Source organism: Humulus lupulus, chromosome 1 (genome assembly GCF_963169125.1).
Source record: "Humulus lupulus chromosome 1, drHumLupu1.1, whole genome shotgun sequence".
NCBI classification, from domain to species: Eukaryota; Viridiplantae; Streptophyta; class Magnoliopsida; order Rosales; family Cannabaceae; genus Humulus; species Humulus lupulus.
In genome coordinates, this window is record NC_084793.1 from 253,664,695 (window position 1) to 253,678,987 (window position 14,293).

General features: G+C 31.8%; 1 protein-coding gene across 1 annotated transcript; it reads right to left on the reverse strand.

The window, feature by feature from the left end:
• Positions 1–9,705: 9,705 nt before the first annotated feature.
• On the reverse strand, positions 9,706–10,140 carry LOC133832545 (uncharacterized). The gene has a single exon (XM_062262873.1). The coding sequence runs from the start codon at positions 10,138–10,140 to the stop codon at positions 9,706–9,708; it is 435 nt and encodes a 144-aa protein (XP_062118857.1).
• Positions 10,141–14,293: the final 4,153 nt, after the last annotated feature.

A 14,293-nucleotide genomic window follows, 5' to 3' on the forward strand; every position in this document is an offset into this window, starting at 1 on the left:
AGGAGAAATTGCCCCCTCTAGTTTATGATCTGGTTAAGATTAACAAGGTCAAAACTTTTTCAGCTGATCCTAGTGCAGGTACTTCAAGGCAGGTTGCTCGTCCACCACCAAGACCTCAGAATGCCAACCAAAGGTTGGTCACTTTAGTGTCACAGTTTCAGCAGCACCACTTGTGGATTGTCGGTGTGGCATAGAACCAATATGCCTACAACCAAGCTTTCGCCACTCATTTTGGCATAGACACAAGTGGATTTCCACCATTTCCACCACCACCTAATTTCGTGTATCCTCCACCTGAGGGGGATGACGAGGCCGGTCCTTCTTCCTGAGTCAGGTAAGTTTCCTTTCCTTAGCTTTTATTTAAACATTGGGGACAATGTTTAGATTAAGTTTGGGGGAAAGGAATTTATTGTTGTTTGAGTGTTTGTCTTTTATGTTTTGTCTTTTATGTGTGTCTTGTTTAGGGTGTTTGTGTCTTGTTTAGGGTGTTTAGAGTGTCTGATAAATCAAGTTGATAATGATTAGCTGATGATGATGATTTAATGGATTGCTTGTATAGTTGGATGAAATGAAAGCCATAAAATTGAAATAATCTGTGTGCTTGGTCGAATGTTTCTTTGAGTTTCTCGGGTCTATCTAAATATGTGAGAGCTTGATCATGATTTGTAGATAAATCTCGTGCATTTGATGATATTTTTGCTTGCTCAATTTTGGTTTAAGGAAAGATGGATGATTATGCTTAGAACTTGCTTGCTACTTGAGGCGAAATCATAGACAATGCATACTTAGGAAGATGATTTAGGCGATTTTTTTGGAACGATTGAGCCTTTCAAGCCAACCTTGATTAATTTAATCCCTAGTTGTCTTTTTTGAGCCTAATGTTACATTCTTTGTTTTGACACCTATTTTGAGCTTACTTTAAACATGTTATTATATTTCCTTCCCTTGAATGATTACCGTGAGCATACAAGTGAATGATGATTGGGGGATTGGTTTTGTAATTGGGTGTATTGTGGAGTGTTATAAATAAAAAGATTGAGACTTGTTAAAAAATAAAAAGATATTGAAAGTAAACTACACTCCTTTTAAACATATTATAATAAAAAAAAAGTTTGGGGGAGTGTAGTTTGAAAATAAAAATAAAAAATCTAAGTGTGAATTATCTCAATCTTGAAAAAAAAGGAAATACTGGGATTGTTTGTGAACTGTAATGTGGATATCAAGTGTGGTTTGTATGGTTTGTATGCTTATGGTAATTTTGAGCCTAAATGACATCTCGTCTACCCATGCCTAAGCCTATCGTTATAAGCTATAAAAGCCCTATTGATTCTTGAGCATGTGTTGTCTATATTAGTGGAGAGTAGTAAGTGATGCAAGCATATGAGATAATAAGATTTGATGGTTTGTGGTGAGTAATTTGGTAAGTTTAAATAGATTCAAATGCATGTTATTTATTGATCATGATCAGGCGAACATATATTTGTTTGGAATTGAGTGAGTTGAAGAAATATTTTGATCGAAATTCTAGATTATCATGATGGCTGGATTTTCTGAAAACTATATGAGCATGACAAACATAATTTGGAGGCTTGATTTGTCGTTGTCAATTTGATTTGTCTTTGTTTAGTTGTTTTAGATTTTTAGGTTTGTTTAGAGTTCTTTACTCGAGGGCAAGTAAAGGTTAAGTTTGGGGGAGCTTGATAAGTGAGTTTTAGACTCATTTATCTTTGTGTTTTTCAGGTAAAGTATTAGGTGTTTGTTTTGTTTTTGTTCTATTTTACGCTTGTTTCGATGTGTTTTCAGGTATCGAAGGACTTAGATGATTTAGGTGTGGAAACATGGTGGAAACATAGACAAAATGACAAAAAGTGGTGGAAATTGTGTTTCGGAGCACTTCCTGCGACCGCAGGGAGTGTGTCTTGCGGCCGCAGCTTCAGAGGAGTTTTGCTTTCCAGAGCATTCCTGCGACCGCAGGAAGTGTGTATTGCGGCCGCAGCTTTAGAGGAGTTTCACGTTTTAGAGCATTCCTGCGACCGCAGGAATGGCATCCTGCGACCGCAGGATACGCCTGAAAAAGAAAAAAACGTAGATTTTAATTAAGGGGTTTTTAGTCATTTGAGGGGAATAAAACAGGGATTAGGTTAAAAATGATGAGTAATTAGAGAGAGGCAGGCGTTTTTGGAGTACTGAACAGAGGGAGACGACGGCGGAGAGTGGAGGACACCATTGGAGGATTCATTCTTGAGTTTTCTTCATGTGTCTTTATTAGTTTCATGTTTGTAATTGAATTCTATGACTGCTAGAATGAATATTATGGGCTAATTTCTTCATTAGGGCTATCATGTGAATCTTTTGGAAACCCTTTTTATTGATTAATGCAGAATTCTTGTTCTTCTTCATCTTTTTCAATTCCTTACAATTTGTATCACTTGTGCAATTATTGATTGATCACCTCTAATTGTTATTTCATGAATCAAATTGAAATCTGAAAAGTGAAATTTGATATGCTTTGATTGTTCGGATGCAAATTCAATTTAGAACGAAAGTATGTAAATTGTTTGCCTATTTTTCTGAGTTGCGTGTTTAATGCCTTCTTCATGATTCAACTTACCATAGAAATATAGGAAGTTGTCATTTAGATTGAATTTTATAAATCTTAACCAGATTATAAATTGTTTTTGCAACTTGTTCTTGAATAGGAAGAAGGGGATATAATTCTTGCATTAGGAAATAAAAGGGTGGAAAATAGAGGATCATAATTGTCCTAATTTTATTTTCTCTGTTATTTTGTTTAAATTTTCATTTTTCTTGGTTAGTATTCTTCTTTGTTTGAAATCTCTGAAATTTTTTAATCAAATAGAATTAAAAAGATTGATTGATTGGTAATTGATAAATCAGTCCTTGATGACGATACTTGGTTTTTACCATTTTATTACGAATTGCGACTGTGTGCACTTGCATAGCTAAAATTTTGCAACAAAGTTCCCAGAGAGAATCAGAATACATCAATTCCATTTCTTGGTTCATGGCTTCTTTCCATTTTTCCTTTTCACGGTCTTCTATTGCCTCCTTATAGATCAATGGGTCGTCCTTGTTTGTGCTAGAAACAAGGTAGTGTGCCTCATGTTCATTGCAAATAGGTTGTCTCACAATCCTCCCACTACGATGTTGCACTGGGGCTTCCTTTTTAGGAACAATGGGTTCTTTGGTTTCTCGTTTATCATTTAATGATAACAATGATGGAATTTGATCAGCTATGAGTTCCTCCAAAACTACTTTGCTCCGAGGTTTATAGTTAGTCATATAGTCATGCTCAAGGAAGGTTGCATTTGTGGAAAGAAATACATTTTGGTCTTTTTGACTATAGAAATAACCATCTCGTGTCTTTGAAGCATAGCCCATGAAAATACACACCTCAAACCTTGAGTCAAGTTTCCCTGATGTAGGTCTAAGAACATGAGAAAAACAACTCAAAATGCGGAAATGGCACAAACTAGGTTTGTTACCATTCCACAACTCTAGTGGTGTCTTGTTTATCGTCTTAGATGGGAGTGCATTCAAAATGTAAGTCATCGTTTGAAGTGCATAACCCTAGAATGTGAGATGAAGAAATGAGTAGCTTAACATAGACCTGACCATATCCAACAAGGTCATGTTTCTTCTCTTTCAAACATCATTTAGTGTGTGGCATTCCAGTTGCTATGAGTTGGGATAGAATACCATGCTCCAGCATAAAATCTTTGAATTATAGACCCACATATTCACCACCTTGATTTTATTGAAACATCTTAAGAGTTTTACCTAACTGCTTCTCAACCTCAGCTTTGAAGCCCTTAAACTTGCCAAAGGTCTCTAATGTCCTAAGCATTAGGTAAGTATGGCCATATCTAGAGTAATCGTCAATTAAAGTGATGAAATACTCATAGCCACCTCTAACTTTTATATTAATTGGACCACACACATCGATGTGTACAATCTCTAATGGTTCCATTGCTCTATTGCCTTTCGCTAAGAAATGGCGTTTAGTCATTCACAATCCAGAAGAGTTCCAACAGTTTGTTCTCTGAATCTTTTGTTAACTAGTTTATTCTTTCTAGACTAATATGACCTAGTCTTAGATGCCATAAATATGTGTCATCCTCTTTAGAAACTTTTTGTCTTTTGTTACCTTTCAGTTTAGCTACTTTAAATAACTCATAGTCATTAAGTCAACGTTCATTTGGCTTAAGCATATATAGTCTGTTTGTTTGTTCAACAATACAAATTTTGAAAACATTATTCGAAATAACAATAACATTATTATCAAAAGAAATATCTAAACATTATTCATGCACCATAGATAAATAAACAAAGTTTCTAGAAAATCAAGGAATAAAATAAACATTGTTTAAACAAAGTTTCTAGAAAATCAAGGAATAAAATAAACATTGTTTAAAATAAGAAAATTATTCCCAAAATATAAACGGATTGTTCCTAATGCTCTTGCTGACACGAACGCTCCACTTCCAACTCACATAGTCACCTTGCCATCAGCAAGTTCCCTTGATGACTCAAGTATCTGCATAGAAGAACAAACAATGGTTAGTGGCTCCAGAATCAATGATCCAAGATGACATGTCATCTTCCACTATACAAGCTTCAAGTACAAGTAAATCAGATTTACCTTTCTTTTTCAGCGCAGCGAGATACTTGTTACAGTTTCTCTTCCAATGGCATACAACTCTACAGTGGAAACACTTTCCTTTTGGTTCCTTCTTTTTGGAGTTAATGTCATTCTTGTTCTCCTTGGCATTGAGTGTCGTCTTTGATTTCTTGAACTCTTGTCCTTTCTTGGACTCTTCAATGACATTTACCTCTGCCTCTTTAGTTATTTTTTTGTTAAGAGACTGAAATGTCTGCAGTTCATTCAACAACTAGGTCATGTTGAATTCCTACTTATTCATAATGTAGTTGGTAGTGAACACAGAGAAAGCAGGAGTGAGTGATTCAAGTATGATGCTTACTTGAGTACGCTCATCAATGACAACCCCATGCATTTATGCTTCATGCATCACGTTAATCATGCTTAAGACATATTCACACACAAAAACACCTTTCTAGATTTTAGTATACATGTAGGTACTAGAAGCCTCATGTCTACTTTGATTAAATTGCTGCCCAAACATGACCTGCAGAGATTCCATTATCTCAAAAGATAACATCATTCATCCTCACAAGCATGTAACACTTATCGTTATTGTTGGATTGAATCCAGGCATCATATTTGTAACAAACAATTTTCGAAGTAGTGATAGCGGGCTCTTCAAGACATTCCTCAATTAGGACAAATTTATGGTTCTCACAAATCAATATCAGAATTAGATTTGATTTCCATCTCATAAAATTATCACAATTAAGTTTTTCAAGTGAAAGTAAAGCAGTAATCAGATTGCCCATGTTTGACATTACTACAAGAAATAAAATACAAAAATATTATAATTTGGATATAAATATCAATAATTTTGGAAAGTAAACATGATGCATGAATGCAATAATTAAAACACATAAGCTTAACATTTACTATTCTACGATAAAACTACCCGACAATTAAAGTGCCGCCTTAAGGTCGGTCAAGTTAATTTCACACAGTCTATGAGACAGTCTTATCTTTATTATTTAAAACTCAAAATAACTCATATTTTCTCTTTTAAAAAGAAGGTACCACTTGTTTGGTCAAGATACAATTATCGGCTACAAAAGCTTAATTGTATCATTGTGAGTGTAACCCATTATTTCATAATTTATGACTTAACTTAAAGAATGTTGCCTTAGGGTTGGTTAAACCTAAATTATATCACTCTTTCCTATCTTCGTAAGAAGCCAACCTTGATATTAATATGACCAGAAACCTTCCTTAGGGGGATGGAAACAAACCTTTATGGAGACCCTAATCATATTTCACGGTGTTGTACTAATAATGGAGACCATAGGTCAAATTGAGATGTCAACCCTCTCCCACCCACTATTTTAGAATAAATGTGATTATTAAACTAATCAATTGATTCCAAATTAATTACTAGTTCATTTATAACCCTATGAATGTAATTAATTATAAAATCATACAATTATAAAAGAGCATGTTTCTATAATTAAAGTGATCTAGAATAATTACCCATTACATTCATCAAAATTTACTAAAACATTTTTTTAAATAAAGTTGATTATCCTAAAAGACCTATATTAACTATTGCCTTTATATTGTGGTGTGATTTACCAAGTTTAACTAATTTAAGAATTAGTAGTTTACATGCAATTGATTTCACCAAAATAATTCACATAAACATTTAGGACAATCCTAGATAATCATGTTTCTAAATGAGATACATGATTAATTCAAAATTTGTGGGGTTTCATATATGGCATGTAATGGGCTAATGTAAGAACATGTTATCAATCAAACATTAATTAACATTTATTTAAATAAATACAATAAATAAATAAGAAATGATGAACCGAGTAGCTATTGGATATTTCTAAATTTTACAACCCTTGAAAAAATAGAAATTTAAATTACAAAGTGGGCTTCCAGTCAATTACAAAACCTCTAATCTGCTACTCCTTCTCTTTGGTCCATGTTCATAATCTTTAGAAATTTATTAGGCCCATTAATTAATTAGAAACTAATTTTCTAATTATTTTTTTTTAATTAAATAACCTTTTTTTATTATCTTTTAATTTAGTTAAATTTAAATAATTAAAAAATTAAATTCAAATAATTAATCAAACTTAAGAAAAAAAATCTTAACCATCTAATAAAAATAAAATAAGATAATTAATTGTCAAATTAAAAAATTAAAAAAATCAATTAAATAAAAGATAATTAGCAAAATTATAGGGATTTTGTTAAGCACCAGCTAGGGTGAGGCCTCTGCCTCATAGAGCGCTGCGGTGCTAATGTTGGGTGTTGCGGAGCTAATGCACAACGCACAAACGTGCATGGCGCAATGGTGCTGGCTAAGAGGCGCAATGGCGCGAGTCTGGGGGCTAGGGAGCTAATTCGCGGCACGGTGCTTGGGCCATGTGCCCTTGGTGGTGCATGGTTTGAGTCCATTTTCTTTATTTTATCGTTGTGAACAAAATTTTTATAGCAATATTTCACAAATAAAATTACAAAAAATCCTATGCCCCATATGGCTTACACAAGATCTAAGAAAAAATTAAATTCAATTCCTAACCCAATAGTACAATATAATTAACGTCCCATCATTCAACCATAATTTCATAAAACAAAACCAGTCATTCAATATACATATCATCATACATATAAAAAAATGCAACAAAAAAAAAAACCACATAACATTTAAAGTATACATATATGTAGACCGCTCTGGTACCAATTGTTGGTATTAATTTGAATAAAATCAGGGACGCAGCAGAAGGGGTGGTGGTTTTAAAAAAAATATCAATACCGAGTCAGGATCAATACATATATCTATACATTAAATCTACACAGAAAAATAGAAAAAGATTACCTTTTGTAGCATATCAAGAGTCCTTTGGTCTTTTTGTAAAATCAAACGATCTTCCTATCCAATGAAAACTCGCACCTTAGTCTTCCAAGTCATTCCTCAAACAATAAAAGGACGTGTGTGGGCACGTAAGATTTACTGGTTTGATTATTTAGGCTCTCTAGATGTTCTGAACACATGAGATCTAGGGAGTTTGGAGAAGAGAAAATGTTGTAGAGAGTTCTATAAATTTTTAGGCTTAGAAAAATTTCTATCGATATGATTGACACGTCTAATTCAACTGACTTAAAAAGGTCGTATCTTTTTAAACACATATAAAGATAATAAAACAATTTTAATTCTTTTAATGTTATTAATTCTAACTCATCAGTTATATCTTTATTTTGATCAAATTAAAACAATAATTAAATAAACAAATAATAGTTGAAATTCAAAATTCAATTCTCAGGGACACGTGGCATTGTAAGTGGCGCCACTCAATGTGCAAGCACACTGATTGGCATGTACCACTTATTTGTGTCCCTAATTTTTCTTATTTTTTTGTTTAATTAAATTTAAAACACTATATTTATTCCAAAATTAATATAAATATTATTTCAAAATAAATATCAGTTAATTCAAATCTAACATTATCTTAAGTTATCAGTTTGAATAGTTATCTTATACCAAGATAATATTTAATTCTCTTTAATATTAATCTAAACACTAATTAATAGCAATTTCAACTAATATAAAGTTTTTCTAATAAAAAATAATTATTCAATTAATTAATTAATTACTCATAATTACTACATAATTATCACTTAGCCCTGGAAAATTAATTCCTTTGCAATTTAGTCATTTTCTCTATTAATCTTGCTTGTGACATCTTTACCCTTGACAATGTAGGACAGAAGCGACTCGGGGACCATGAACCTATAATACTAAGCTCCAATAAACCAAACTATTAATTAAACTCTTTAATTAAATTATCTTATTTATTAATTCCATTATTACTCCACTATAAATATGGAATCCACTCTTATATTTACAGAGTATTCTCTTGCAGTCCATTGATATAATCAATATATCTAGTCCTGTCCTCCATTTATTGGTTCGCTAATTAGAGCTGGTCAAGAATTACCATTTTACTCTTCTAATTACCTCTTACTCCTTAAGTACCATTAATTCACCAATGAATAATTAATCTATAATCATATTTTGGATTTGAGCTCAATAACTATTCAGTGCCTATACTAACCCTTAAGGGAACCAATAATCGGTCCGTTAGGAAAGTATGGATTCTATTATTTTTTAATCATGTTCCCAACCATTCAAGATATTGAATCTTCAAAACAAATGTCACTAGCCTCATTATATTAAGAGACCTTAGCGAATGAATCAAAAGATCCAATAACATGAACATGAGTTCATGACCACTCAGGATTTAGAGTAATCCACAAATGATCATCTTTTAAGATATGAATTAAATCATTATGACAAACAGTAAGTTTATAAAGAAATTAATTCACATCGATCATGTCATATATAATCTCAATTATATAAAGTACCTTTACCAAGATGTATATCCATATCAGTAATTCGAATCTAGATTACTTGCATCTGATATGCGTCGTAAACTATATTAGCAACCATTCATTAAAGATTCTGTACTTTAATATGTTGTTGACTATTTTATTCATTATATATGATCTTAATTCTCTTCATACAAGATCATATTCTCTTAAATGAATATGGAATTTTCCGATATTTATATATAAATTATTCAAATAATAATTTGAATAATCAACATAATAAAATTGTACTTTTATTTCAATAAATAAAAAATGTCTTCTTACGTGCTTTTAGGGCACCAACCTTAACCGTTTGTCACAAAAGAAAAACTTCACAGTAGTGTATTTCGGTTTGGTATCCTCCTTTCGCTGACCATTTCCTTGCTCATTTCCATTATCATTCTTTTTGGAAGCATTATTCTTGGAATTTTTTAACATCCATTTTCCTTTGTTGGGCTTGAGTTGAGAAACATAATAAGTAGATTCATTCTTTTCTTTTTTAAGCTTGGTTTCCTTATCAACATACTTGGAAATCAAATCATTGGCACTCCAGGTTTGATTATAAGTTATGTAATGTTTTAGAGTGACTAAAAGATGCGGGAAGAGAATTAAGAGCACGATGAATGATATAATCGTTAGGTAGATCAATTTAGCAATTTTTGATCATGGATTGCAAAATGCACGAATTTCATAATAAAGTCTCTCACTCCCTTAGATTCATCATATTTGATGCTAAGTATTTCATCCAAAAGAGAGTTGATTTTTGCATTCTCATCAGTGTCATACATTTTCCCCATAGCAATGAAAAATTCTTTGGCCTTTTTAGTGTCTGGCAGGCCACTCAGTAGATGTTCAGGAATATTTCTTTTCATGGCAATAAGACTAAGACGATTCGACTTTTCCCATTGGGCATGGAGACTACGTTGGGAAGTAGTGCTTGAATCAGTAGGAGAAGCAGGTTCATCTTCTAGCAAGCATATGTCCAAGTCCATTATCCCCAAACTAAATTCTATATCTTGTTTCAATTTCTTGTAGTTGGACTCTGTCAGAAGTTGAATAAAATCATTATTGTTGTTCATAGAAAAAGAGACTATAAATACAAAAATAAACAACTTGATTAAATTATGAGAAATTCAATAAGAAAATATAAATAGAGGCAAGATGGTCATCATAAACTCTCATTTGGGGTGAGAATACAATACACATGCGATCTCCTTTCATGAAGTGTAAAAGAAAAAAACATATATAAATTAAAATTTTATTACCTTTGGGAAAATAAGTTCTTAAGACATATATTTTGATTCAAACCAAAAACGACAACAAGTATACACGTCGAAATTATTACCTTTTGGGAAAATAATTTTAAACATGCATATTTTTAATTAACACACTTCATGGAATCTTAACTAATATATATAACTACTTTATTTGGGCAAGTAATTACACATATTAATTGATCAAAAGAAATATTTTCTTCAAACAAAAAAAAATGTTAATAAAAAAATCATTGAAAATTAATATATTTGCTCATAATATTTGGATAATAGAAAAGAAAGTGTCATCCATAACACTCTATATCAACAAATCAAATTGTCACTTTGAACAACAAAGATATAGTTTAATTAAAGAAAATCAATTACCTAATGTTGGGGTAGAGAATACACTATGAATTTGAGGATAACCAAGAGAGTGAGTATGTTCAAAGGAATGAGAAAATACTCAAATAATTTTCTGTGATTTAAAGTTTTAAAAAATATGACAATATATTTATTATTATTTTATAACTACCAAAACAGTATTAATTTAATAATAATTATTTAGTGACATCAAAAAATTAATTAAAAAATCACAAAAAATCAAAAATTAAATTTTAATAAAGCTGGAAAAAAATTGTTGAAAAACTAGTCCCTGAGATGTCGCACGCGCCGGGGGCCAATAGTGGGTGTCATCCTTGAATTGTGTCTTCTACCTTTAGTTGGGTCTGAAAACGGGTTGCCCAACCTGATTATCTCCAGCCAACGTTCCTTAGTGATTCTGGCCAAAATATGACATTTTTTCGACAATTGTTTGAGGGGTTACGATTATAGTGGGATTGCTAACAGATCTAGATGATATAATTGAAAAAAAACAAAGAAAATAATCTAGATCTAAAGCATCCATGGCCGAAAATTATAAAAAAAAAAATTGTACCAGATTTCTTCATAAAATTGAAGAATTAAGGTGAATTTAATCTATACAAAAGGTGTATATCCATAGAGAATAAGGAAGAATCATTCAATTTATAATATAAACCTTGAAACTTAAAGATTCTAAATCAATTTCATAATCTTTGTCATGAGAAATCCTAGAACTTTAAACACAAAATTCTCTCATATTACCCAACGAAAATAAGCATATAAAATATATGAACAGAAAGCTTAGGATATGAGGAATAAAAGCCCTATAATTTCACGAACAACATATAAAAATTTGAACATAAAATAATGAAATCAATTTTGAATCTCTAATAAGTTAGATAATTAAACACAAAAATTAGGTCCTAAATTATATGCAATTGGCAATCTGATACCACATGTTAGAAATTCATATAACATCACAAAAAATATATTGCATATAACTTAGAACTCTGAGTAATTGAATACTTGATTGATATAGAAGACATACCTAGTATTCATTGAAATAATACAAATTGATAGTACAATACTATCTACTAAGTCTTCCTCCCTAGATCTCTATTATTGAAGCAAATGATCATATTATACAGTTGTGATGAGACAATACATATTTATAGAGTTAAGGAGGGGACCTAGCTACAAAACCCTAGTTGGATTGGGCATCCTCATCAAAGGCTTTCGTTAACTAGAAAGTCCAAACTTCTGCCTTATCTAGATTAGTATTGATGCTAAGCCCATTAATCAAAGATCACTTAAAATTACATGGGCTAAATCGACAAAAAACTATTCATCAACCCATGTTTTAATAAAGCAATTTACAATATTAATGTAAGCCCATAAATATTTTAACAGAATTTACAATAAATATTTAGTATTTTCAATCGGCACCATTGCACATTTTCATTGGTAATTTAAATCGTTTTCATTAGAGCTGGCTTTGTGCCAAAGATGTAGGTGCCAAGATCATACCCTCAAATCGTCAGAACCACCTAGGATTGCCACAGAATGTAACTGTGTTGATCGAGCTTGACGGGAGATCATTGGGCTTAAAGTAAAAGCAAATGATGAAGAATTGAGAAGACGCCATAGATTTGGCTTCTAATACCAAGTGAAGATTAATAGCTAAAAGATGAAATGGTGAAAACTCTCTAATAATTAAATGAATAGATAGATTGAGCCTTATATTTATAGAGTGTTCATTATAATCAACAATTTAACAGCCACTCCGTAAATCCATGGAGGTTACAAGACAACTGTTAAAACTCCTAATAGCCAAACTAACTACAAGGCTCACTATAAAGATCACACTATATTCCATAAATTAAAAAGTAGAGACATAGTTTGTTAGAAAATATGCATGTCATATTGACTATTAAAGAAAATAATTAAATAGGCATAAACATATATTGTGAAAATAAATAAGAAAAATAAATATAATATTATGACAATATTATATTTAATAACTATAAAATAATGTATATAATAGAAATACTACTTTTGTAGTCAAAACTGAGTCTAGTGTATGCCACACTATCTTCTTAAAACAATTATGCCTCCTTACCACGTGCTAGAGAATTGCTACGGTGTTTGTCTCCCAGTATAAAATCGTCTATGAGCAGCAGCTAAGCACCTTTTTTTCTACTCCCAGCGAATTGAGGAATGTTTATGTAGCGTCCCGGAATATTACTTAGCTAGATAGTAGTAGTAGTAGCAGTAGTAGTTGTAGAATTTTAGTTTTAGTGGATATTGGTTCAAGCCGGGATTTAGTTAGAAACTCGTAGAAATAGTTATGAATTTTGTAAGTTTAACCTATAGTTTAGAAATATTAATTTTAACATAAGGTTTGATTAATATAGTTGGTCCTAAGAATATTATTTATTATAACCTAAGGTTTAGATAGAATAATTAAGAGCGTGACACTTGTCACATGTATGTTTATTAAGGATTTAAGTATTTTTTATGAATAGTTTAATTAAAAGAAAGAACTAGAAGCTCTAGAACCTTCCATTATTTGTTAGGATCACATTTTACTTAGTCAAAGTAGTTTTTAATCAATTTCAAATTATCCTGAAATGTGCAAAAACGTGTTTGAAAAATCAGTGTATGCCGATATATCGTAGTTATAAGGGTCGATATATCGCCTATGATTGATACGAAAAACATGTCAACTTTGCATGAACGAAACCACGGACCCTTGGGATCATGGTAGGGGCGATATATTGGCTCCAATGGCCATATTTGAGTTGTTCGTAGAATTTTGAACTAGAAATAGCCCTTAACAACCTTGACTCGTTCCTGAACGTTTTTGACCAAGTTCTGAGCATCTGTTGAACAGATAATTCAAATTTATTCATTTTTAATCATTTATTTATTCATTGAAATTGGAGTTAGTTTCACTCCTTGAACTCTATAAATAGGACCTAGTACTCAGCCATTTTTCTTCATCTTCAAGCACAGTTCAGAGCCTCCAAGCTGCTAAGATTACTCTAGAGAGAAACACTAGGGTTTTGGGGTTAAAGCTTTCAAATCTAAAGCTTTTATAAACACTTGGGAAGTAAGTTTTTGTGTGATTTCGGTGTTCGAGGTATAGATCAAGGTTCTAAGCTATCCAAGGTATTCATTATCTTCACGTTTAGTTCACTATAGTTTCTATTATTCTTTCATTTTTCTTCAAATCCTAACTTGTGATAGTGAATTTCGGTTAGGTGTTCATTTCCTTTGAAACATAAGGTTTCTGGTAAGTTCTTATCCCGATGGTTTAGATTTTCTCTTCAACTTCATTTCTTTAGAAACTTATGGTTTATTTATGTTTGGTTTTAGGAGTTTCAATCCCGCTCTTGTCTCCAATATTCTAGTTTTTGGTAAGGAAAATTAGGTAGTTTAGTAGTATGACTTAGTTTATGTAGTTTATGTTTGTATGACCTAACATTTCAGGTACAATAAAGGGGTAAGTGTGCTGGACCTAAGGTGTCCAATGATGTATGACGAACTATGTCCAGTAGGCTCGGTTGCCAAAACTTTATGACGGACCTAAGTGATGTCCGGTGTATGATGGACT

Excerpts from the sequence above, each read along its gene's own strand:
- LOC133832545 (XM_062262873.1), bottom strand. The coding sequence starts at position 10,140 with ATGAACAACAATAATGATTTTATTCAACTTCTGACAGAGTCCAACTAC.